General features: G+C 43.4%; 1 protein-coding gene and 1 long non-coding RNA gene across 2 annotated transcripts in view; one reads left to right on the forward strand and one right to left on the reverse strand.

Annotated features, from left to right (window-relative positions):
* LOC116502587 (zinc finger protein 420-like) overlaps positions 1-27,422 on the reverse strand; it is an 82,207-nt gene that overhangs the window by 17,903 nt on the left and 36,882 nt on the right. The window contains exons 6-7 of the mRNA XM_032208463.1: positions 14,856-15,725; positions 1,573-1,981 (exon numbers count right to left, since the gene is read on the reverse strand). Of these exons, the coding sequence (XP_032064354.1) occupies positions 1,573-1,981; positions 14,856-15,725 (1,279 nt within the window). The remainder of the gene's footprint in view (positions 1-1,572; positions 1,982-14,855; positions 15,726-27,422) is intronic.
* On the forward strand, positions 24,400-25,049 carry LOC116503464. Its single transcript, XR_004254707.1, has 2 exons — positions 24,400-24,772; positions 24,905-25,049. It is a non-coding gene; the product is annotated as an uncharacterized LOC116503464 (long non-coding RNA).

Raw genomic sequence — 27,422 nt, forward strand, 5'->3', positions numbered from 1 at the left:
TGGCCAATTTCTGGAAAAAATAAAAGATAAAGTGGACAGTGAAAAAACTTGGTTATGGTTAACAACAGGTATATTAAAGAAAGAAACAGAGTCACTAATCCTGGCTGCGCAAGAACAAGCTATCCGCACAAATGCCATTAAGGCCAAAATCGAAAAATCCTCTGATGATGCCAAATGCAGACTTTGCAAAGAAGCTGTTGAAACTGTTGATCACATACTCAGCTGCTGTAAAAAAATCACGCAGACTGATTATAAATTGCGGCACAATTCAGTAGCACAAATGATCCATTGGAATTTCTGCAAAAATTATAATATTAAAACAGCAACAAACTGATGGTAACATCAGCCTGAAAAAGTCACCGAAAATCAGATGATCAAAATCTTGTGGGATTTCCGTATACAAACAGACAAAATACTGGCGCATAATACACCAGACATCACACTGGTTGAGAAAAATAAGGTCACAATCATAGACATCGCAATACCAGGTGATAGCAGGGTCGCCGAGAAGGAACATGAAAAAATCGCAAGATACCAGGACTTAAAAATCGAAATTCAACTACTATGGAACAAACCAGCAGTGGTAATTCCAGTGGTAATTGGCACACTGGGTGCTATTCCAAAAGCAATGGAATTACATTTAAAACAGTTAAAAATTGACAAAATCACCATCAGTCAAATGCAAAAAGCCGCACTGCTTGGATCTGCACGCATATTACGAAAATACGTTACAACGTCCTAGGCCCCTGGGTGGGGCCCGACTAGTAACCAATGCAAATCCGGCGAAACAACTGGCCGCTGTGATACAATTGTATAATAATAATGATGATGATGATGATGTCATGGTTGTCCCAAAGGTATTTTTTCAATAGGCAACTGGAGTTTTTTGGTTTTTCTTTGAAGACGTTTCACTTCTCCAAGAAGCTTCTTGGAGAAGTGAAAGGTATTCAAAGAAAAACCAGTTGTGTCTTGAAAAAGTTGGGACAAATAAGTCTCCAACATCGCCTTGGTTAACAGGTCCTGTTCATGAGAAAGGGAATTCATTTAAGACATTGCATTCACATTCAGTTCAATGCTAATGGTACTGATCAACATTTCTAAAGGGACTAGAGAACCTGAATGATTCATTTGTTTTTGTGGGTGTGGGTGAGTGGGATTTTGGGCAATAGCTATTACTGGATAGAGGAGCCCTCTTGGATTCAGTCTGAGCCCTTGGCTTGGGAGGAAACAGTTATCAGCACTTCCAGGTAGACAAGAAGCGTGACAAAGAATATTAGCTCTATCTATTAAGACCACATTAATAAAATCTTGTTTGTTCTCTCACTGTACTCACTGGAATACTAGGAAGGGTTTTTATGACATTCCCCCCCCCTCTACCCCCACCTGAGAATTGAGATATTTTTTGCATTATGGCTGTCCAGTCCATAACAAAGTATGTGGGAAAATGGATAACGTCCCACAGTTAGTCGCACATACTAATACATCATCCTAAGACCTGCTGATGTTTTCCTCTTGCTTTTATCTGTAAGGAAGAGAAAGAAAAAGCGTAGAAGAGGATGAAAACTCCCTCACCTGCCGCCCCTTTCCGGGCTCCGGGGCGGCTGCGGGGCCGAGGAGGCAGCCTTCGGCCAGGGCCACCGCCTGGGCGCAGTTCTCCGCCCCGCACTCCCTCAGCCAGCCCGCCAACTCCGGGGGCAGCAGGGCCAGCAGCTGCTCCAGCACCACCAGGTCCAGCATCTCGGCTTTGCTGCTCCGCTCGGGCCGCAGCCACCCCCGGCACAGCCGGTGCAGGCGGCTGCAAAGCGCCCGCGGCCCCTCGGCCTTCCGGAAGCCGCAGCTGCGGAAGCGCCAGCGCTCAGCCTCGCAGCTGCGGGGGCCCTCGGAGAGGCCGCTCCCCGCCTGAAGGGGACACCCCCGGGCCTCCATTCGGTCTCCGGCTTCAGCGCAGCCCGAACGGCTGAAATCCCCTCCGATGCCGCCTTAGCTCACAGCGGACCTTCCCTCACTTACTCGCCCCGCCCCTTTCCCGGTTTCAGAGGGGGAGGGGGCTCCGCTCCTTCAGGCCTTCTGAGGCAAATCCTTCCCGCCAAAAATTCCCCCGCTCCCTCTCAGACGGTGGGTCAAAGACTACTGCATCCTAGAGTGGCGAAACCCTGTAAAGAACCCTCTTTTACTGTTCTTAGATAGAGCGTCTCGTAAGGGAACTACTGCCTCTCCTACCCTATGTACTCTACATCCCCGGGCTTCTCTTCTGCGCATGCCCTGTTCCATGCTCACGATTAAAGGACGCCCTGCTGCTGGGGAAACGTTTGGTCCAGTGTGGCAGGGGATGCGAAGGTAGAGTGCTATAGGTGGCAGAGAATGATGGGTGTGGGGGAGCTTGAGCTGGGCTGCAATGAGCCAAGCGGCTTTGGAGGAAACCTGATTGGATTGCTGCTTCTGGCCAACTGGGATTTCTTCTCCTCTTAGAATTGTCTTAAATGTGGATGTGCTCCTGGGATCGTTAGAATAAACAGAGACGTGGAAGGGGCTCAAATGTGACGGGAAGCCATACTGAAACTACATTTCTTATTAAATAAATATGTAAGCAATAAATACGGTGGAGATACTTTTACACCAATTTGTCATCTCTGTTGTCTGTATTTCTGCGTTGAAACTCAAGGAAGGAATCCCCCTTTTTCTACACAGTACAATCTGTACTATATCTTTTGTTTTATTACAGTTCTGTCGAAGTCTTGACCTTTTCTTCTTGATTTTACCTGGCTGGCTGGATTCTTATAGAGTTGATCTGGTCTCAAGCGGTTGCACTACTTAAAAAAAAGCAAATTTACCTCCTGGAATGGGTTTGTTCCCCTTAGCAGACTTAAAATAAGGGCTCAGTATTGCTGAACATAATCACTGGATCAGATAATCAAAAAGGAATACACAGAAAGAGACTGTAGAATTACAGGTCATAATAGTTTAGTTATAAGGTTCCCAACTATAAGAATATAAGCAGTTTGTTACTCAAATACATTGGGAAGCTTAAGTGAAGGAAAAATGCCTTGGGGACTGCTCCACAGAGGTTTTCTTTCTGGGGCTGATCTCACTCCTTTTCCTTTTGGTCACAAGATAACCAAGGAAAATGAGAAGATTTCTTTAGCTAAATCTTAAGAGGAAAGAAAAGGAGTACTATTTTGTGGGAATAGAACACTGCAGATTGAAAGGCTTTCTAAATTTGAGAAATGCGTGTGGATTCTGATTCATAGTGTTTTTAGGTAAATTAAACTGGTGGCGCAATGGTTAGAATGTTGTGCAGACTACTGCTGCTGCCTGCCAGCTGCCTGTAATTTGGCAGTTCAAACCTCACCAGGCTCAAGATTGAATAGCACTCCTTGGTGAGCCCCCTCCTCCGGCCTGGAATAACTCCAAAGCATCTGAACGCAGGACGAGAAGCAATGCATGGAAACTAATCAAGGAGAGAAACAACTTAAGGAGAAATTTCCTGATACTTAGAACAATTAATCAGTAGAACAACTTGCCTCCAGAAATTGTGAATGCTCCAATACAAGAAGTTTTTAAGAAGAGATTGGATAACCATTTCTCTGAAATGGTGTAGGGTTTCCTACCTGAGCAGGGGCTTGGACTAGAAGACCTCAAATGTCCCTTCTAAATAGTAAATCTAATTCTAATTCACCAAAATGATTTTGTGCAGAGGAATCCCGTGGCCTTATCTCCCTGGTTGAGCAAAATACAAATTTCTTAGAAAATATGACATACCTGGAATTTTTCATGTAGGCTACTTCAAAATTTTATAAATGTCCCTGGTTATATCAAGTCAGTTGACCAACAGTCTTACCATTAAAACTTGTCAACTTTGATTTGAGGGTTTTTCCTAAGAGAAATGTTTCTATCCTGCAATTTATTTTAAATGGATATATTAACCTATTTGTACAGTTTTGCTTCATGGCTTTAACTGCTTTTCCAAAGTATTTTGAAAAATATTAGCAAGAATTAAACTGTTCCTACATATATATTACGTTTCCTAATACAAGACTCCTGTGATTTTTCTCGTTTGCATTCCCAGAACAATGTTGAAGGTTGAATGAGTGAGGCTCAGTGGGTCACTCTATGGGGACACCAGGCTCAAATTCACACAGACTCAGCATTTGGTTTTCAAAGCAGCTCGTGAACAGGAGTTTAAACTTTTTACAAGAAACTTACATTTACCTGGCATGGTGGCCCTAGTTAGATATGCCTGAAAAGCTCTTCAGAATCATTGGATGGATTTCCTCTTCCATGGAGCTCTGCTGAGATCTCCATTAATGGGTCCTGCAACTGAAAGAATAGCCTGATTTATGATCCAATCTCAAATGACTGTAACCATGTTAGTTTGCTTGCCTTACTTTTTTCTCCCCCAATTGTACTTTTCCAATTCAAATAAAAACAAGAGAACTTGAGAACCCCTCTTTGTGGGTGGCTGTTATTTCTTCATAATAACCTGTCACATTTATGAAATACTTCATTGCTTATTTATTTCCTCTTTTCCTTCTGATAAGATGCTTCTTTATCTCCTCTCCTTTATTTGATGGTTGTAGCCTTTCCTTTTAATGAATGTACTAATGCCTGTGCTATCTTGTCCTTTTTCCTTTAGATTTGGGGGCCTTTGTCAATCCCCACTTCCTTTTGGAGAGGCTTCACAGTGTGTCTTGCAGTGAGACCACCAAGCTTGATGTTCAGGGGAAGACCTTGGAATGTACACCAAGATGTTTTCGAAGTTAAAATGCACATATGTAACATTGAGACTCTCATTAAAAGCAATTTAGAAACTTCATTTATTCTAACCTCAAATTCCCAATTAGCTTTACCTTATAGTGATAAATGTTTTAAGATAATTTTGAACCTATAGAAAAGCAGAAGTAGGGAGAATCTCTGTTACAATGGAGTGTAACCTTTCAGCAGATTTGCTCAATAAATCACTTTTGCAAAATGATTCTGAAGGATATCCAACTTTAATGAATGATATACTCTCCATATCAAAGCAAAGGGACATGCAGACTGGAATAATATTCGATGGTGGAGAAAGAATGACAAATTGAGAATAGATCAAACTAAAATTAGTAATTTATTATTTATTTATTTATTATTAATTAGACTTATATACCGCTTCATAGGGCTTTCAGCCCTCTCTAAGCGGTTTACAATTTTTTTTAGCAAATTGAGTCAGCAACTTGCCCCCACAGTCCGGGTCCTCATTTCACCCACCTCGGAAGGATGGAAGGCTGAGTCGATGAGATTTGAACCGCTGAACTGCAGATCACAGTCAGCTAAAGTGGCCTGCAGTACTGCACCCTAACCACTGCACCACCTCGGCTCATCAACAGCTCGGCTCGGCTCAGTAACAGTAATTAAAATTATGACAGGAACTTCAATAACTCAAAACTGCCCACAGGCAGACCATTCCCTAAACTGCTTTTTATAATAATATTCTGTGACATGATTGATAAAAACTGACAGGTCACAATTTGATGTTCTTAGGTAATAAATGAGAAACATAGGGGAATTAGGGCAGCAAATTGTGGAGATGTGCCTAAAATGTAAAGAAATGTCAATCTGTTGCTTTTCCTCACTACTGTGAAAAAGGCATATTAAAGCCAAAATATTCCATTGTGTTTATTAAGTGTAGCATTATGCAGTATGTACTGTAGACAAGGGCCCCCCAGTCTTTTGGGCACCAGGGACCATTTTGTGGAATGAGGTCCTAATACCTGCATTGGCCCTATACCAGAGGAAGCTCACATAATCAGATATATTTGCCTAGAATTAAATGAAAGGAAAATATAATGTATAAACACTTTCATCTTTTATTTCATAATTTTGTATACTCCTCTGTTAATTCTTTGTACTAATTTGCAGCTGTGTGAAATATCTATGTAAAAATAATTGTTTCCTTCTTCTGGCCAGAAATATTATCTGGAAGAAAAATATCTTTCCAACATCTGCCTTGGTTAACAGGTCCTCCCTCCGAGGCTGCCTTCGGTCAAGGTGGACACTCCCCGCCCCTTTCCCAGTTTTAAAGGAGGAGAAGGGGGGACTCCGCTCCCTCAGGGCTTTTGCGCTTCAGCAGAGCAACTGAAAACCGTTCTCGCCAAAACCTCTGGCACTCGGCTGGCCTCTCAGGCTCTCTCTCAACCAGAGAGTGCTGCTTCCTAGAGAGCCAAAACCCTATAAATCCTGCCCTGTCGTTTAGGGCTCTTGGCTATAGCATCTATACAGCTATAGCTTCCAAAATCCTCGACTTGCGACCGGTCCTAAAGTCCTCGACCTACGACTGGCAGCCGGCAACAGCCTAGCTGCACCTGATTGGCTAAAGCGCAGCTGGCTGAGCGCGGGCTGCCAGAAGCACTCCCATTGGTTGCCCTGCTTGACAGCTTCTGTATAAAGGGACAATATTATCATGCCTTAATCCCATCAGTCTGGAGCTGAAGGGGAGAACTCTTCCAGACTCCTGAAGGGTCTGGATTCACATGCTTCAGGAAAGAAATGAATAGGTAAAATCATTTAAACACACAATAACTGCAAGGATGAAACTTTTCTTGTAAATGAACTTAAAACATTTCCTGGGTTGTTACTTCAAGGTATAGGGAAGGAAGGAAGGGAAAAAAATATTTCTCTTTACTCTGTTTCTGTTCGCCAAACAAACACAAAGTAAAGACTACCCTCCCCCTTCACTCAGTTTTCTGGGCCCAACAAACTGAGTGAAGGGAATTTCTGCCAGTTTACTCTTTTCTTTCATTGAACAATTTAAAATTCTTGTCTTTTGGATTGGAGACATCTTCATTACAATTACCTTGAGGGTGCACAAAGACTTAGACACACATATACACAAGGACAAGGAGAAAATAAGAGGGGGGGGGAGAGAACTCTCAGGTTTATACATCCTAGTCATTCCCAATACAAATCTCTTAAATTAGGGAAGGCACAATCTTAACAAACAAACCACATGGTTGCAGAGAAGACAGAGAAAGAGACAAAACAGACAAGAGAAAGAAAGAGACCCCAACATTTTCCCTTTTCCTTTAAGTACCTTTATGTAGCCAAATTAGTTTTCCTGTATTATCTTTCAGCAAAGCCCATTTCTCTACATATCTGTTTTGCTTTCCTTTTTTTTTTTTTTCATTCTGGCCAGGACAGGCATCTGCTTTTCGTCCCAGGCCCCCAACAGCTCCCCTAAGGGGGTTTCCATGGCCGCCCGTGAGCTACCGCTTCCCATGATCCCGCTCAGATGTGGGGCTCACTTTGTCCTATCCGGGTGTGCTGCTTCATATTCCCCGCTTCAAATTCGTGTCCTTAGAGGACCTTTTCACGCCCTTTTAAAGGGACTTTTTCTCGCCCTTCGCAGGGACTCTTTTCGCACCCTTCGGAGGGTCTTATCGCGTTCCTCACCGCGGGAATCTTCTTTTGCGCCCTTACTCGCAGGGACTTTTCAACAGTTTTCAAGTCTTGGGGAGAGACTCAGGAGGACCAGCCACACAGCTACCCAGGAGGAGTCCTGTCGTCAGTGGGTATGCGCACCTCCTCTTTTCCTCTCACTTTACGCACAATGGGCATTTGATTTTTGCTCTCACAGGACAAAAACAGCAACAAGAATAACAAATTTTCGGAGCTTCCGGGGGAGGTGCTTGCCGCCGTCGGCAGCTTAATGAAGCTGCCCTCAGAGTTCTGGTTCATATATCTATTTAAGATCTTAGATAACTCTTTTTCCATTAAGGAAAAAGTAGGGAGGGACCCTCAGCCAGTTAGAGTCCTCTTTGAAGTTCGTAGCCTTTTTTTCTTTTTGGCTGCGAATGAAAGAGAGTGAATCAACGAAAGCTGAGTCATTTACTCCGGCCAGATCTTCTCAGCTGTTTTTTTTTTCCAGCTCTAGGCGAGTTACTTCCCCCCCCCCCCCAGAACAAGCCTTTGTAATTAACCCATTTAAGATTAATCCGGGCAGTGAACATACCTGTGAATTTTTCCTTTTTTTCTATTTAAAATACCAGCTTCAATTTTATAAAAGACTCCTTTTGTTTAACCCTTTTTTTTTCTTAAAAAAAATATATGGCGATTTTGTAACTTCCGCATTTGCTATAACGATATATCTTCAACTTCCTGGACAGACTTAAGGGATTACAAACTAATTAGCCCTGTTCCCTCGAAGATTTCTTTTTATTGATTGCCAGGGGTTTGTTGAAACTACCTTATCTCAAATTAACGTGAGTAGAGACTCTGTTTGCTTCCCTTTTTATCATGGCACCGAAATCGAAACCCAGACGCTCATCTCAGGCATTTGTTACAAAGCCGCTGTCCTTGCCTTCTACGCCCCCTACTGGAGATTTGCTAACGAAAGAATTTCTTTTTGAAATCCTTAAAGAGTTCAGAGAGGAAATGCAAAAATTTATTTCAGACTTTTATGACAGACTTGATGCCAAGATTGCTCAAACAAAGGAGGATATGATCGAGGTTATGAATGTTATGACAGATTATATTGCTGGAATGGAGGATAAATTGGAACTTTTGGAAGAAGCTAATTCCAACCTGACATCTAAAATTGAAATATTACAACAGGAAATCCAAATTGCGCAAAAACAACTTGTCATGATAAATTATAAGAAGACTGAGTCTGCAATAAGAGTTAGGGGATTGCATGAAAATGAGCAGGAGAATTTGAAACAGACCTTTTTTGAGGCTTTTAGTCGTTCGGTGGGAAGTCCGGGACTTAACGTTGATTGGCAGATTCAAAAAATCTATCGCCATAATTCGTACGTAGCAAAACAGCGACAACTTCCGAGGGACATAATTATATATTTCGCCACAAGAGAATCCAGAAACGCGATAATACAGGAGTTCTACAATAATAGGCTGCGAATTGATGGACAGGATTTGATTGTTTTCAAGGAAATACCACCTCAGATATTAAGAGCCAGAAGAGACTATGCCTTCTTAACTAAGGAACTCAGAAACTCTCAGATACAATACAGATGGGAAGTGCCGTTTGGTATTACTGTTACATTTGATAACCAAAAACATTGCCTCAACTCTGTTTGGGAAGCCCGAGATTTCTATTACAATATTCTGAAGGTGGGACTTCCTGAATTACCCGGACATGGAGAAAGACAAGGAGAAGGAGAAGAGAAACAGTGGAACACGTGGCTACAAGGCGAGAGGCATTGCTTTCCCCCTCCGGAAGGGCAGAAGAGTAGAGAATAAAGACTTAGTTATGCTTCTAAAACATTTGCTTAATTTTTAATCTGAATAATACTTTGTGATTTCTGTCTTGGGAAAAATGGTATAGCTGCATACTGACGAAGAGACATTGAGACTGAAAGAGACTGAAAGAAGTGGCGATGATTTTGGAATATATATTGTATGGGATTTAAACAGGATTCGATGGATAACTTTGAATTTCTACTTTAATTGTTCATGATTTATTTTTTAGGGAGAGGAGAGCGGAGATCGTGATCTTCTTGGATTGTGGTTCGGGTTGAATGGAGCTGGGAAGTGTGGGGTAGATGGGAGGGTAGTGAAGGTTTAAGTAGAGTTTATTTTGAGACAGAAAGTAAGCTGATCTTTGTATAAATTGTTATTTGAATATAATGTTTGGAAAGATATACCTATAGAGTCTGCAGGAAGGTGAAGCAAATATAAGAGGAGTACGGATGAAAATAAAATATATATATGGACACGGGTAAAGGCAGGATGGGAGGAGTTGGAAAAGGAAACCGAGAGAAGTATTTGAATGTTTAAATGGTTTAATAGAGAAGGAGGTAAAAGAGATAAATCAAAGGTTTGGATATTTAGATAAAGAGATAAGGCCTTCGCTGGAATTCCATTTAATTAACTTACTTGGTTTCAATATAGTTTGAAATCCTGCAAGTAATAAAATAACTGAAATTAGGAATGAGGTACATTGTTTAAGATTTAAAAATGATGGGAAGCTGAGTTTAATGTAGAGAATTTGTTGATTTTTCCCGTTTTTCCTTTTTTTGTGTGTGTGTGTGTGGTTTTTTTTTTCTTTTTTTACTATTTCCTTTTTTTTGTTTTTCATTTATCTTTTATCTTTTAATTCTAAAGTTATTTGATTTTAATATACTCCAGACTGTGCTTGATAAAGAGTTATGCCGGGTATGGGACCTGGGAAGCCGAAAGGGGGTTAGGGAGGGGGGTTTAGGGGGGGAGGGTGGAGGGTGGAAATACAGTCCTAATTTTCAGAACAATAAGAATGCACTTGTATACTGTTGCTCTCTTTTCTTTCTTTTTTCTTTTTTTCTTTTATTTTCTCTTTTTTCTTTTCATTTTTCTTAATTTTAGAGTAAAATATAAACTGAATAGATTAATGAATTGTAGAGATACACCAAAGTGAGGAGTAGAGGGAAAGAAGAGGGAGAAGTAAAGAGGGAGTGAGAGGGGAATGTAAGGAGGGTGAGATGGAGGGAAGGGGAGAAAGGAATGTTTGAGGGGGAAGGGAAGTAGAAGAGGGGAATGTTGGAGGGGAGAAATGAAAGTTGGAGGGGGAGAAGAAAGGGTGTATTGAAGTGCTATGTTGGTTTTCTATGGTGGAAGATGAGTTGTGTTCATTGATTTTCCCTTTTTTTTTTAAATGCACAGTATATAAGTGATTGTATAAAATGAAAATGAAAATGAAATAAACAGTTTTAAACAGTAAAAAAAAAAAAAGAATAACAAATTTTCATTCACTTTTCTATCCACTTTTACACACACTAATCACATACATGCGGGCATACACACATTTCCCATGCTTTAAAATTAAATTTTAGAGAATTAAAATTTAGAGGTACTCCCCTTCTTTCCAGGCAGCCTTTGAGCTCAAACTCAAAACCCCTTTAAAGCCTACATCCAAATGGTTACAGCCAAGATAAAGTCTACCCACAGACTCAATGGGGTCTGTGCTGGCATGGGAGGCTTACCTGGGCCATATCCATTGGTTAGGCTAGCTTGGAGTGCCATCTGTGGGTCGCCAATTGATGAAAGAAATGTCCTTCTGGATTCAGCTCCAAGTGGGGAAAAAGACACTGGAGACATGGAGGCTGCTTGGAAAGATGGCTTTAATGGTGGACAGGACATGGCTTGAGTCCTGAACAGAAAAGGTGATCACATGCTTCAATATGGGTGAAGGGGCAAAGAGAAGCTGAGTCCCTGGTTTTATGCCCTCTCTGGCCTTTGATCTTGCATTCTGATTGGTTGTAAGACTCCCATGGGGCGATGCAGGGGCAACTCTCTAGGCTGCGTTTTGAATCCAGGTTTGGTTGAGTTCTCAGATGTCATGTGGGGAGTTGGGTAAAGGGCCAATATTATCATGCCTTAATCCCATCACTCTGGAGCCGAAGGGGAGAACTCTTTATTATGTAAAGTGGACTAGCTTAGGCTTTTAATGGCTCATTGACAAAGGGGGATGGGCAGGAAGCTGCAGGTAGCTATTCTGTCTTTTAAAACATGTTTCTTCCTTTTCACATCCGGAGAAATATTTTGCTTTTTCAATATTTCCTGGGATATTTCATTTTTTCTGGGAGAGGGCTGGGTGATAACTTCCTACAGGAGTTTTATAAGAAGAGATTGGGCAACCATTTGTCCAGTGGTATAGGCCAGGGTTTTTCAACCACTGTGCCGCGGCACACTAGTGTGCCGTGACATAGTGTAAGGTGTGCCGTGGGAAAAACACTTTATATATAGTCAATATAGGCACAAAGTTAAATTTTTTTAACATTTTCTAATGGTGGTGTGCCTCGTGATTTTTTTTCATGAAAAAAGTGTGCCTTTGCACAAAAAAGGTTGAAAAACACTGGTATAGGCAGTCGTAGTGAGCTTAAATGGACTCTGGGGGATTGCAGAGGACAGGAAGGCCTGGAGGAATGTTGTCCATGGGGTTGCGATGGGTCGGACATGACTTTGAAACTAACAACAATAGGCAAGAGATATCTGCCTGAGCAAGTGGGCTGGGCAAGACGACCCCCAAGATTCCTTCCAACTCTCTTGTTATTCTAAAAGCTTGGTTTAAAATAGCAATATTTGCTCAGCAGTAACACGAAAGTAGTTTGTCACTGCCACAGTCTGATATATTTCTTGACTGTCCCAAACTAGCCTTGTTTTGCCCCATCCATATATGACAAAGAGTTTCAGGCAATAAAAGCAATTAAATACATTTAGCTGCTCATTATAATATAAACAATATAAGTAGCAATAAAAAAGATGCAGATAAATTACAGTAGTAGCTAAGGGTAGGGATGTGTCTAAAAAAAAGAATACAGAGCCCAAGATGGACTCTTACAATCTTCGGCTTCAGTCTATCCTCCTCGGATAGCAATATGGACCTTCAGTCATGCAAATCCCAGTGATTTCCTATTCAGTCCCTAACAAGAACTGATCCTTATTTTATCTAGATAAGATTAGCCAAGGCTGGAGGTTAACAACTCATTTTTAGTGTAACCTGACTTGTTACAGGATACCAAGTACAGGATCTGTCCATCCAGAATGTTACACATTCAGCTCCAGAGAATTGCTCCTTTAAGTTCAGGAAAAATCTATCTTATCTTTCTACATCAGACATAATTGTTCATCCATCAAATTTATATGCAAGTCATCTTGCAGTTCAAGACAACTCCTTTATCTCCCAATCTCAGGTTCACTTTTCAATGTAAATGTAAAGAACCAGAAATGTAAATTTAAAGAGCCAGATATACTTTCTAAAGACTTACTTTCTCACCCTTACTTACTAACCATATTTTGGTGTAGCCAATGGGCAAACCCATCTGGGAGTATGTTGGAGTTCATGAAATTGTGGAACAGCTTCAAAAATGGATTGAGTAATCTGGGAAGGCACTGCATGGAAAGGAAGGGAGCAAATGATACAATAGGGAGAAAATTCCTAACCCTTTCTCCTGAAGTGTCTTGGATACCTTTGAGAAATACGTGCAGAAAATGTGGAATTGTTGAAAGAAATGTCCGTCTGGGTTCAGCTCCAAGTGGGGAAAAAGACACTGGAGACATGGAGGCTGCTTGGAAAGATGGTTTAATGGTGGACAGGGCCACATGACTTGAGTCCTGAGCAGAAAAGGTGATCACATGCTTCAATGTTGGTGGAGAAGAGAAAGGCCAAGAGAGGGGTTTGCAGGGTTTTTTATAATCTGTTCAGCCCCACCTATCTGTTTCCTGTTCCTGTGTAAGAAATGTATTCTGATTGGTTGTCAGACTCCCATGGGGCTGTGCAGGGGCAACTCTCTAGGCTGTTTTGAATCCAGGTTTGGTCGAGTTTTCAGATGCCATGTGGTGAGTTGGGTAAAGGGCCAGTATTATCAGGCCTTAATCCCATCCCCTGGAGCTGAAGGGAAGAACTCTTTATTATGTAAAGGGACTGGCTTGGGCATCTTATTGGCACATTGACAAAGGGGGATGGGCAGGAACCTGCAGGGAGTTACTTTATCTTTAAAACATGTTTCATCTCTTTTCACATCCAGGGAAATATATTCTGCCTTTTCAATATTTCCTAGGATATTTCATTTTTTGGGGAGAGGGATGGGTTTTCTACAGAATGAGACAACTTTCTTCAAAGTACCCAATATGTAATTTATCCATGTGTTTGTATGACAATACTCCAGTATGGGTCATCCCATCAATAGTCACGCCACAGCTCTACCTTCAGCAATTTCTATATTTGGGTGCTTATACTTTTTCTCCTGCATGGATGTTTGAGGATGCAAAGCTACAATTGCTGTCTGTGCTTTGGAAAAACAGTTGCAGCCAGGACACCCCTCTTCCCCATGAGAAATCTGAGATGGCCTCATGCCTTCACTCACTCAGTTTACTTCCAAGGAGCCACGCTGGGCATCCAGTTGCATGGCTAACTGAGCCCCAGCTGATGTTTCAACAATTTGTGAAAATCCAGAAGCAACCTCATCTCATCAAGGCCCTTAGTTTACAGAAACAAAGGCTACGAAAGAGCAAAGAGCTTGTGTAAGGGTGTAAGAGAAAAGGGCAAAAAGGTGGTGAAGTAGGAGGCCATATCTGGTGACTGACAAGCAATACAAGCAAGTAATACAAACAAGCAATCAACCGCCAGTACTACAAAGTATAGCAAGCAGCATATTCTGATGGGACTCCTGCCTGGAGGTTGACCTGGCAACTCAGTTTGGCAACACTGCTTAAAAGAAGGGCTTGGAAATTGGCCAAGAGAAATGCAGCAAATGCACTGAGGCAGTCCCTCAATGCAAGAATATTTGGAAGGAAGCAAAGGTTGTGTAACACTTTAAATATTCAAAGTTTTTATTCCAGTTAAGGACTAAATATTAAAGATGTATTTGTGTTGCAGTATCAGCTTGCAAGGTTCAGAAGGGTAGAGTTAAGAGCAATAACCTCTTGTGGGGGGGAAGGCATGTGACACAATGAAGTACACTGTACAGATTTGCTAATGCTGTGTTGTGACCACTCCTTGGGAATCAGAGAATCCGAACAGGATCATGAATAACATTCCAGATCAAACAAAGAACTTTGCATGTTCTAGGCAATCTTACTTCTCATTTCTGGATTCTTTGATGATTGGCTAATTACATAGATTTATATGGTTTCTTCTATGGGCATAATTTATGAGATTTATGTTATCCTTTCCAAGCAAGGCTCTTTCCACACTCCATGCATTCATATGGATTATCCCCACTTCCTTCATGAGTAAATGTATTGTAAATGCCTGTTTTTATTCTGTTGGGGATGTTACTTGGAACCATGACAATCTCCTGCTGGAGCAGGGCATTAGACTTGAAGACCTCCAAGATTCCTTCTAGCCCTATTCTATTCTATTGAAATTGTTGGAGCTTTCTCTACACTACATGCATTTATATGGTCTCTGCCCTGTGTGGATTCTCTCATGAGAATTCAGTTGTCCTTTGTGAGCATAGTTCTTTCCACATATTATACACTGATATGGTTTCTCCCCTGTATGGATTCTTTCATGATGAGTAAGCTGTCCTTTCCAAGCAAAGCTCTTTCCACATTCTGTACATTGAAATGGTTTTTCCCCTGTGTGAATTCTTTCATGAATAATAAGCCTACTTTTGTGAGTAAACGTTTTTCCACACTGTATGCATTTATATGGTCTTTCCGCTTCGTGCATCCTTAGGTGGAAAGTAAGGTGCCATTTGTCAATAAAGCTCTTTTCACACTCCATGCATTTATATGGTTTGTCCTCTATGTCAATCCTTTGATGGCAATTAATGTCACTATTTTCAGTGAATCTCTTTCCAAACTCCATGCATTTATATGGTCTGTCCCCAGTGTGGATTTTGTTATGAGATTTAAGCTGTCCTTTCCGAGCAAAGCTCTTTCCACATTCTGTACATTGAAATGGTTTTTCCCCTGTGTGGATTCTTTCATGATTAATAAGATCACCTTTCTGAGCAAATGCTTTTCCACACTCCATGCATTTATATGGTCTTTCCGCTTCGTGCATCCTTAGGTGGAAAGTAAGGTGCCATTTGTCAATAAAGCTCTTTTCACACTCCATGCATTTATATGGTCTGTCCTCTGTGTCAATCCTTTGCTGGCAATTAATATCACTACTCTCACTGAATATCTTTCCAAACTCCATGCAGCTATATGTTTTGTCATTTGAGGGGATCTTCTGATGGTGCGTCAGATTACGACTTGTACGGAATTCACTTTGGCTCTTTGAAGACACTGCATATTGTGGTTTAAATAACCTCAGCTGCTTCTCATTCTCCAGCCCATTACCACCACCTGTTTGGGGGGGGGAAAGGCAGAAATTCTCATTAGAATTTAAAAAGACAGCTGGGTGGGGAGGTGTATCTCCCAGTGAGAAATATGCCCATCTGACATCAGCATTGGTAACAACAAATTGTCAAACCAGGAGATGTTGGGTTGAAAATGTTATGTAGGACACTCTTAATGATATCCAAGAGTTTTGTCAGCATTGACCCATTGAAGGCTTTACAATGTTGTTAGGTCAATCTGCTCAAGCATTTGCATCTAAGGCCTTTCACAATGGTATGGTGGACATTTCTGAAAAGGCCCTTGTTTTTTGTAAAAGCGTGGCTGTGAGGACAACTTTGGACAAAATTACTATGTAGTGGCTCGGTTGGTTTATAATCCAGAGCCCCTGGCAGTTAAAAGGAAGCAAAGTGAAGTGTATGAGACTTTTGCACATGTGGGTGTCCACTGGATATTAGCCACGTACTATACACTGTGAGTGGGACGCAGTGGCTCAGTGGCGAAGACGCTGAGCTTGTCAATCAGAAAAGTCGGCACTTTGAATCCCTAGTGCCGTGTAAGGGAGTGAACTCCCGTAATTTGTCCCAGCTTCTGCCAACCTAGCAGTTCGAAAGCATGTAAAAATGGCAGTAGAAAAATAGGGACCACTTTGATGGGAAGGTAACAGTGTTCTATGAGCCTTTGGCGTTTAGTCATACCGGCCTCATGACCATGGAGACGTGTTCGGACAGTGCTGGCTCTTCGGTTTTTAAACGGAGATGAGCACCGCTACAGTTGAGAACAACAAGCACATATGTGCGAGGGGAACCTTTACCTTCTACATTGTGATTCTGATTTTCCTGAGAATAGGAAAGATTTAACAGGTGGTAGTCATTAGAGTTCTCACCACTATATGCAACCAAGTGCATGTATCTTCTCTCTTTAATTCCCACTTAAAACACCTTTCCTAATCAACAGAACCCAGAGCAAAGAGAATCCTTACCCAAAGCAGCCATATTCATATTAACCTCCAGCATGACTTCCCTGCAGAGGGCCTTCTGGCTAGAATCCAGCAGTGCCCACTCCTCCTCTGTGAAGTCCACAGCCGCCACCTCAAAGGGATCAGAGCCCTAGAAACAAAAAATATATCTTCCTCATGTGACAGTTCTCTCTTGTTTTCTTTCTTAATTCCAAAAGAGAAAAGAGAGCTTTGCAAGAGATCAAATGGACATTTTCTTCTAGCAAATAAACACACACACTTAAGGGTGGGAAGCCCCCCTCCACCTTCTCCATGCTGCTTTTTTAAAGGGACAAAATATGGGTTAGATGCATCCAAGTTGCAGAATGGCACTGCTTGGGGACCCCCACCCACCCTCCCCTGCCCTGGCAGAATTCACCAAAAAGATTTTGTGCAGGAAATCCTCTGGGCTTATCTCTCTGGCCCAGTAAAACACTCTTTTGTTAGAAAATATGACATACCTATTAGGAATTTTTTCTCTCTATTTCAAAATGTTGCACATGACCCTGAAAATATCAAGTCTTTTGAAACATATTAAGGAAGATTAAACTGTTCCAACACATTTCAAGAGTACAAGACTTTTATGAATTGACTTTTGTTTGCATTCCTAGGATCATCTTCAAGGTTGAATTAGTAAGGCTCACTTGGTCATTCTGTGGGGACAGCAGGATTGAAATTCACAGAGACTCGGCCTTTGGTTTACAAAGAAGCTCATGAATGAAGGTGTTTAAACTTCACAGAAGAAACTTACACCTACCTGGCAAGGTAGTCCCAGTTGGATCCTCCTGAAAAGAAGCTCTTCAGAATCATTGGATGGATGTCCTCTTCCCTGGAGCTCTGCTGAGATCTCCTCAATTAATGGCTCCTGCAACTTAAAAAAAAGGCCTGATTTATGATCTACTTTGAAATGAGTTCGAACTAACCATGTTAGTTTGCTTACGTTTTTGTCTTCCACATGTATTTTTCCAATTCAAATAAAAATGAGAGAATTTGAGAATTCCTACTCTATGGGGGTTTCTGTTATTTCTGGATAATTGCCTGGCACTTTTGTGAGTTGCTTCCTTTTTATTTCCTATTTTTCTTCAGAACAGGAGCTGCTTATTTATCTTCTCATTACTTGACAATAACGGCCTTTCCTTCTTTGTGAATGTATTTATGTCTATTCTATCTTTGAGGAGACCACCGACTTGAAAGTTCAGAAGGAGATCTTGGAATGTACATCAGGGTGCCTTTGAGGGTAAAACACATACCCTGAAACACTGAGACTCATTAAAAGATATTTGGATACTTCATTCTTTCTAACAAATTTCCAATCAGGTTTAACGTTGAGGGATAAATGTTTTAAGGTGATTTTGAATATATAGAAAAGCAGAACTAGGGAGAATCTCTGTTGCGATGAAGGGCAACCTTTCAGCAGATTTGATCAATAAATCACTTTTGCAAAATGATTCTGAAGGATATCCAACTGTAATGAATGATATACTCTCCATATCAAAGCAAAGGGACATGCAGAGTGCAATAATATCCTTAGGTGGACTAAAAGAATGACAAGACACAAATTGGGAATAGATGAGAGGTTGTATTCAGCAGGTTCTGATCAGTTCTGGAGAACCAGTAGTGGAAATTTTGAGTAGTTCAGAGAACTGGTAATTCCACCTCTAACTGGCTCTACTCTAATCTATTATCTGCCTCCCGAGTCCCAGCTGATTGGGAGGAGATGGGGATTTCGCAATAACCTTCCCCTGGAGTGGGGTGGGAATGGAGATTCTGCAGTAATGTTCTCCTGGAACGCCCACCAAGCCATGCCATGCCCACAGAACGAGGAGTAAAAAAAATTGAATCCCACCAATGGAATAGATAAAATAGAATAACATTAATGAAAATCATGATAGGAACTTCAATAACCAAAAACTGTCAGACGACCAACCATTCCCTGAACCATAATGTAAACACTAATTTTTTGACATGTTAATATCAGGAAGAATCCTGAGAAAGCTCAATTTAATAGCTTATCAAAACAGTCCAGGAAAACAATGATGTATAATTGCATTAGTCCTTTTACCTTGCCCAAATATTGTTTCAAATGTTAATGTCCATATGTATTTAATCTGAAAAAATAGATTTCTTCAGGGCTCTCTCCTATCATCAGGTAGGGAGCCCCATGATCATGGTAGTGGAATATGAATAAAGTATACTTTGTTGTTTTTCTCTGTAAGCTTTGTTTTTTCTTCAGGGACCATTTTTTTCAAACTCTATCGTACGTATAATCAAAAGTCTGCTTAGAACTATCTATAGTGGAATGTCTACAGTGGGGTATCACAAAGATCCATCTTAGGCTCAGTATTCTTCAATATCTTCATAAATGATTTAGATGAGGGAATAGAAGGGGAACTCAACAAATCTGTAGAAAACATTAAGCTGGCAGGAATAGCCAACTCCCCAGAAGATAGGCTCAGGATACAAAATGATCTTGTCAGACTTGAACAATGGGCCCCATTCCAGAAAATGAAATGTAATGCAGAGAGAAGAAAGGTTTTACACTTAGGCAGGAAAAACCATAGGTACAAGTACAGATTAGGCAAAACCTGGCTCAAAAACAGTTACTGTCAGAGGGACTGTAGAGTCCTAGTGGAGGATCACTTAAATTTGACCTGGCAGTGTGAGGCCATGTATATATATGGTTTTCTGCCTGAACAAGGGGGTTAGACAAAAAGACCCTCAAGTCCCTTAAAGCTCTATATTGATTGAAGAATCCAGGAAATACTTGTGTTAAGTATCTAATAATCATACAATCTTCCCGCTTACATCAGTTGGGAAAAGCATATAGGCTCGGGATCTGCATCTCTACTAATTATACTGAAACTTAGCAATGTAAAAATGCATAACTATATTCAAACTGATTTTGTAAAGTATTTTACTGAACACTACTGCTTTTTAGGATGATAGTATGGACTAGATTCAAAAACCTTGAGGACGGGGGTGGGGAGGAAGTTTTCTGTGTTATTGCCTCATAACATCAAACGTAGATTTTGAAATATGCAACCTAAGTACTATTTGGTTCACGGAAACGCAATTTTCATCTCTTATTTCATAATCTTTTACTATCCTTGGTTCATTCTTTGTATTAATTTGCAACTGTTTTAAAATACCTGTGTGAAAATAATTCTCATTTTCTGCTTCTTCTTACAAATATTATCTAAGAAAAGACATATAAGTTTCTATGGAGACTCTAAGTAGCCCAGGTCATGGTTGTCCCAAAGGTACTTTTTCAATAGGCAACTGGAGTTTTTTGGTTTTTCTTTGAAGACGTTTCACTTCTCCTCTGAAGAGTTGAAGGAGCTTCTTGGAGGAGAAGTGAAACGTCTTCAAAGAAAAACCAGAAAGTCCAGTTATGTCTTGAAAAAGTTGGGACAAATATGTCTGCAACATCGCCTTGGTTAACAGGTCGTGTTCATGAGAAAGGGAATTCATTTCAGACATTACATTCACATTCAGTTCAATGCTAATGGTACTGATCAACATTTCTAAAGGGACTAGAGAACTTGAATGATTCATTTGTTTTTGTGGGTGTGGGTCAGTGGGATTTTGGGCAATAGCTATTACTGGATAGAGGAGCCCTCTTGGATTCAGTCTGAGCCCCTGGCTTGGGAGGAAACAGTTATCAGCACTTCCAGTTAGACAAGAAGCAGGAGAAAGAATATTTTTTTTTTTTTTTAGAGATTTTATTAATATTTGTAGGCCGCCCTTTTCCCTGAGGGGACTCAGGGCGGCTCACATAAAATCAGGGAGGGGGAATACAAAACAATGACAAAGACACATATAATAAAAGTAATAAGCAACATACATTCATCATTCGGGAGGGGCGGCTATCCTTGTCCCCAGGCCTGATGGGCTAGCCAGTTCTTAAGGGCTGTGCGGAAGGCCTGGACGGTGGCGAGGGTACGAATCTCCACGGGGAGTTCGTTCCAAAGGGTCGGGGCTACTACTGAGAAGGCCCTCCTCCTTGTGGTTGCCAGCCGGCACTGGCTGGCCGATGGAATACGGAGGAGGCCCAACCTGTGAGATCTAATTGGTCGTAGGGAGGTAATTGGCAGAAGGCGGTCTCTCAAGTATCCAGATCCACTACCATGCAGGGCTTTATGGGTGACTAATAGCACCTTGAAGCGCATCCGGAGATCCACAGGTAGCCAACGCAGCTCGCGGAGGATAGGTGTTATGTGGGTGAACCGAGGTGCACCCACAATCACTCGCGCGGCCGCGTTCTGTACTAACTGAAGTCGCCGGATGCTCCTCAAGGGCAGCCCCATGTAGAGCACATTGCAGTATTCCAGCCTAGAGGTCACAAGGGCCCGAGTGACTATTGTGAGTGCCTCCCGATTCAGGTAGGGTCGCAACTGGCGCACCAGGCGAACCTGGGCGAATGCCCCCCTGGTCACAGCCGTCAGGTGGTGGTCAAACGATAGCTGTGGATCCAGGAGGACTCCCAAGTTGCGAACCCTCTCTGAGGGGTGTAAAATTTGACCCCCCAGCCTGAGTGATGGAATGTTTGTCGAATCTTTGGGAGGAAAACACAACAGCCACTCGGTCTTTTCTGGGTTGAGCACAAGCTTGTTAACCCTCATCCAGTCCATAACGGCTTCAAGGCCTCGGTTCATCACGTCTGCCGCTTCATTGAGTTGGCACGGGGCGGACAGATACAACTGGGTATCGTCCGCATATTGATGGTATCTGATCCCGTGCCTACGGATGATCTCTCCCAGCGGTTTCATGTAGATGTTGAATAGTAGGGGGGATAAGACCGAGCCCTGAGGCACCCCATATGTTAGGGGCCTAGGGGACGATCTCTGCCCCCCCACCAACACCGACTGCGACCTGTCCGAGAGGTAGGAGGAGAACCACCGCAACACGGTGCCTCCCACTCCCACCTCCCGCAGTCGTCGCAGAAGGATACCATGGTCGATGGTATCGAAAGCCGCTGAGAGGTCAAGGAGGACCAGGATGGAGGAATGTCCTCCATCTCTGGCTCTCCAGAGATCATCGGTCAATGCGACCAAAGCGGTTTCTGTGCTGTAACCGGGTCTGAAGCCTGACTGGAAGGGGTCGAGATAGTTTGCTTCCTCCAAGGACCGTTGGAGCTGGAAGGCCACCACCTTCTCAACAACCTTCCCAAGGAAGGGAAGGTTGGAGACTGGGCGATAGTTATTAAGAACAGCTGGATCCAGAGATGGCTTCTTTAGGAGGGGTCTCACCACCGCCGCTTTCAGTGCGGCGGGGAAGTTCCCCTCCCGAAGAGAGGCGGTAACAACCGCCTGGATCCAGCCTCGTGTCACCTCACTGCTGTTAGCAACCAGCCATGAGGGACACGGGTCCAGTACGCAGGTGGAGGCACTTACAGCCCTCATGGCCTTGTCCACATCCCCGGGGGTAACATCCTGAAACTCAACCCAGAGATGTTCTACTTGATCCTCTTGTGCCTCGGCTGGAACTGCGGGGATGGAGTCCAAGTCCGACCGAAACCGAGCAATTTTGTCCGCTAGGAATTGGGCATAATCCTCAGCTCTGCCCTGCAAGGGTTCCCCCGCTTCCCTTTTATTTAATAGGGAGCGGGTTATCCTAAACAGGGCGGCTGGGCGGGACTCAGCGGACGCAACCAAGGTGGCTATATGAGATCTTTTCGCTGCCCTAAGAGCCCTGGTGTATTCCTTGGTGCAGGTGGTTACCATTGCTCGGTTCGATTCGGACTTATCGGACCTCCATCGGTGCTCTAGGCATCTCCTCCGGCGCTTCATCTCCCGGAGTTCCTCGGTGAACCAAGGAGGTCTCCGGGATCCGCCGCCTCGGAGGGGCCATAGTGGCGCAATCCGGTCGAGGGCCTCCGATGCTGCCGAGTGCCAAGCAGCAACCAGAGTCTCTACCGGACTGTGGGCGAAAGCATCAGGAATAACCCCAAGCTCCGTCTGGAACCTTAACGGTTCCATAAGTCGCCTGGGGCGGAACCACCTGGTCGGTTCCTCCTCCCTACAGTGGGGGTTTGGCCTCCGGAAGTCGAGCCTCAGTAGGCAGTGGTCTGACCACGACAGGGGTATGATGTCGTTACCCCTCAGACCAAGGTCACAAATCCACTGCTCCGAGAGGAATACGAGGTCGAGCATGTGACCCGCCGAATGGGTTGGGCCCCGAATTACTTGGGTCAAGCCCATGGCTGTCATGGAAGCCATGAACTCCTGCGCCCCATCAGAGTTTTCACCGAGCGACGGCAAATTAAAGTCCCCCAGGATCATCAACCTAGGGAACTCAATTGCCAGCTCGGCTACCGACTCGAGGAGCGAGGGGAGGGCTGCTGCAACGCTGTTGGGAGGCAGGTACGTTAACAGCAAACCCACTTGACCCTTGAGGTCCAACTTTATCAGCAGAGACTCACACCCGACAAGCTCCGGAGCAGGGACCCTACGAGGAACTAACGACTCCCGGATAACGACGGCCACACCCCCAACCCATTCTCTGGGCTCTCGGCTGGTGCAGCACCTGAAATCCTTCTGGGCACAGCTCTACAAGGGGGACTCCTCCCTCTGGGCCCAGCCAGGTTTCAGTAATACATGCCAGGTCTGCCCTCTCGTCTAAAATTAAGTCCCGGACGAGAGGAGCTTTATGTACCACAGACCTGGCATTTAGCGACAACAGCCTGAGTCCAGGGTCCTGATCACTTGCGCCATCTGGTCTCGGAGTGGGACTCATAGGGCCGGAAGGAGGGATCTCTGTAATGTAGCGAACCCTCCTTCCCCGATAATGGCCTGCCCTAAAGTCCCCGCCGTATCTGCCCCTCCCTGTTACGACCGTAATACCCCGACCCTCTCCCGTGTCTCTAGTCCCCTCAACCACCCCCATGGCCCCCGCATCTCCCGGCAGGTCCTCCGAATCACACATACTCATACACTCCCCCAAACAGTCCCCACTAGCTCTATCTATTAAGACCACATTAATAAAATCTTATTTGTTCTCTCACTGTACTCACTGGAATACTACGAAGGGTTTTTATGACATTCCCCCCCCCCTCTACCCCCACCTGAGAATTGAGATATTTTTTGCATTATGGCTGTCCAGTCCATAACAAAGTATGTGGGAAAAAGGATAATGTCCCACAGTTAGTCGCACCTACTAACACATCATCCTAAGACCTGCTGATGTTTTCCTCTTGCTTTTATCTGTAAGGAAGAGAAAGAAAAAGCGTAGAAGAGGATGAAAACTCCCTCACCTGCCGCCCCTTTCCGGGCTCCGGGGCGGCTGCGGGGCCGAGGAGGCAGCCTTCGGCCAGGGCCACCGCCTGGGCGCAGTTCTCCGCCCCGCACTCCCTCAGCCAGCCCGCCAACTCCGGGGGCAGCAGGGCCAGCAGCTGCTCCAGCACCACCAGGTCCAGCATCTCGGCTTTGCTGCTCCGCTCGGGGCGCAGCCACCCCCGGCACAGCCGGTGCAGGCGGCTGCAAAGCGCCCGCGGCCCCTCGGCCTTCCGGAAGCCGCAGCTGCGGAAGCGCCAGCGCTCAGCCTCGCAGCTGCGGGGACCCTCGGAGAGGCCGCTCGGGCTGCTGCTCCCCGCCTGAAGGGGACACCCCCGGGCCTCCATTCGGTCTCCGGCTTCAGCGCAGCCCGAACGGCTGAAATCCCCTCCGATGCCGCCTTAGCTCACAGCGGCCCTTCCCCCACTTACTCGCCCCGCCCCTTTCCCGGTTTCAGAGGGCGGGGGCTCCGCTCCTTCAGGCCTTCTGAGGCAAATCCTTCCCGCCAAAAATTCCCGCGCTCCCCAGGCCTCTCAGACGGTGGGTCCAAGACTACTGCATCCTAGAGTGGCGAAACCCTGTAAAGAACCCTCTTTTACTGTTCTTAGATAGAGCGTCTCGACTGCCTCTCCTATCCTGTGTAGTCTACATCCCGGGCTTCTCTTCTGCGCATGCCCTGTTCCATGCTGACGATTAAAGGACGCCCTGCTGCTGGGGAAACGTTTGGTCCAGTGTGGCAGGGGATGCGAAGGTAAAGTGCTATAGGTGGCAGAGAATGATGGGTGTGGTGGAGTTTGAGCTGGGCTGCAATGAGCCAATCGGCTTTGGAGGAAACTTGATTGGATTGCTGCTTCTGGCCAACTGGGATTTCTTCTCCTCTTAGAATTGTCTTAAATGTGGATGTGCTCCTGGGACAGTTGGAATAAACAGAGACGTGGAAGGGGCTCAAATGTGACAGGAAGCCATACTGAAACTACATATGTTATTAAATAAATATGTAAGCAATAAATACTGTGGAGATACTTTTACACCAATTTGTCATCTCTGTTGTCTGTATTTCTGCGTTGAAACTCAAGGAAGGAATCCCCCTTTTTCTACACATACAATCTGTACTATATCTTTTGTTTTATTACAGTTCTGTCGAAATCTTGACCTTTTCTTCTTGATTTTACCTGGCTGGCTGGATTCTTATAGAGTTGATGTGGTCTCAAGGGGTTGCACTACTTAAAAAAAAGCAAATTTACCTCCTGGAATGGGTTTGTTTCCCTTAGCTGACTTAAAATAAGGGCTCAGTATTGCTGAACATAATCACTGGATCAGATAATCAAAAAGGAATACACAGAAAGAGACTGTAGAATTACAGGTCATAAGAGTTTATTTATAAGGTTCCCAACTATAAGAATATAAGCAGTTTGTTACTCAAATACATTGGGAAGCTTAAGTGAAGGAAAAATGCCTTGGGGACTGCTCCACAGAGGTTGTCTTTCTGGGGCTGATCTCACTCCTTTTCCTTTTGGTCAGAAGATAACCAAGGAAAATGAGAAGATTTCTTTAGCTAAATCTTAAGAGGAAAGAAAAGGAGTACTATTTTGTGGGAATAGAACACTGCAGATTAAAAGGCTTTCTAAATTTGAGAAATGCGTGTGGATTTTGATTCATAGTGTTTTTTAGGTAAATTAAACTGGTGGCGCAGTGGTTAGAATGTAGTGCACACTACTACTGCTGCCTGCCAGCTGCCTGTAATTTGGTAGTTCAAACCTCACCAGGCTCAAGATTCACTCAACATTCCATCCTTCCAAGGCCAATAAAATGAGGATGCAGATCCTTGGCGGCAATATCCTGACTCTGTAAACCACTTAGAGCGGATTGTAAAGCACTATGAAGCTGTATATAAGTCTAAGTGCTATTGCTAAATTAACGGGAAAGTCAAGGAAGCCATCAATCCTCAGTTTGGAAAAGATGGCGAGATGGTGATGGGTAAAAGGCAGGAAATTGAAGGGCTTAGTTCTGATTTTTCATCTCTGTTGCCACAGCACAAATGCAGGTCAAAACAAGCAACGGAAAACCTGGCTGCTCTGAATGAATTCAAATATTTGGAACCAGAAGTTCTTCTGAAGTCCCTTCCATGGATTTATGTGGTTTCTTCTGCTGGCATAATTTTATGAGAATTATGGTGGTTCCCAAATAAAGGTTTTCCACGCTCCCTGCTTTACATGATTTCTCCCCTGTATGGATCCTCTAATAGTAATTCAGATAAGACATTCTACTAGAGGCTTTTCCACTTTGTACATTTAGAAGTATTACTCCCTACATGGATCCATTCATGATGAATAAGATGTTCTTTGCCAGTACAATTATTTCCATACTCCATGCATTAGATTTACCATTTTGGATTGTTTCGTGAATAAATAACTTGTGATTGTTAAACCATTTTCACACTACATGCATATATATAGTCTCTGTTCCGGCTGAATCCTTTTATGAGAATTAAGTTGTTCTTTCTGAGCAAAGCTCATTCCACACTCCATGCATTCATATGGATTATCCCCACTTTGAATTCCTCCATGAGTAAATGTAAATGCTTGAGTTTTGATTCTGTTGGGGATGTTACTTGGAATTCTGACAGTTTTCTGCTGGAGCAGGACGTTGGACTAGAAGACCCCCAAGTTCCTTCCAGCCCTATTCTATTGAAATTGCTGGAGCTTTCTCCACTCTACATGCATTTATATTGTCTCTCTTCTGGGTCGGTCCTTTTATAAGAATTAAGTTGTACTGTCCGAGCAAAGCTTTCCCCACACTCTGTGTATTTATATGGTCTCTGGCCTGTGTGGATTTTCTCATGAAAATTAAGTTGTCCTTTTTGAGCAAAGCTCTTTCCACATTCTGTACATTGAAATGGTTTCTCCCCTGCATGGATTCTCTCATGACTAATAAGTACATTTATATGGTCTCTCCCCCGTGTGCATCCTTTGGTAGGAAGTAAGTTGCCATTTGTTAATAAAGCTCTTTCTGCTCTATTCTGTTGGGGATATTACTTGGAACCATGACAGTCTCCTGCGGAAGCAGGTATTAGACATGACGACCTCCAAGATTCCTTCTAACCCTATTCTATTCTATTGAAATTGTAGGAGCTTTCTCCACACTACATGCATTTATATGGTCTCTCTTTTGTGTGGGTCCTTTTATGAGAATTAAGTTGTCCTGTCCAAGCAAAGCTTTTTCCACATTCTGTACATTGAAATGGCTTTTCCCCTGTGTGGATTCTTTCATGACAAGTAAGACTATTTTTGTGAGTAAATGCTTTTCCACACTGTATGCATTTATATGGTCTCTCCCCAGTGTGGATCCTCCTATGACTATTAAGTTCTGAGTTCTGACAAAAGCTTTTTCCACACTCCATG

This window comes from Thamnophis elegans, chromosome 2 (assembly GCF_009769535.1).
Source record: "Thamnophis elegans isolate rThaEle1 chromosome 2, rThaEle1.pri, whole genome shotgun sequence".
NCBI lineage: Eukaryota > Metazoa > Chordata > Lepidosauria > Squamata > Colubridae > Thamnophis > Thamnophis elegans.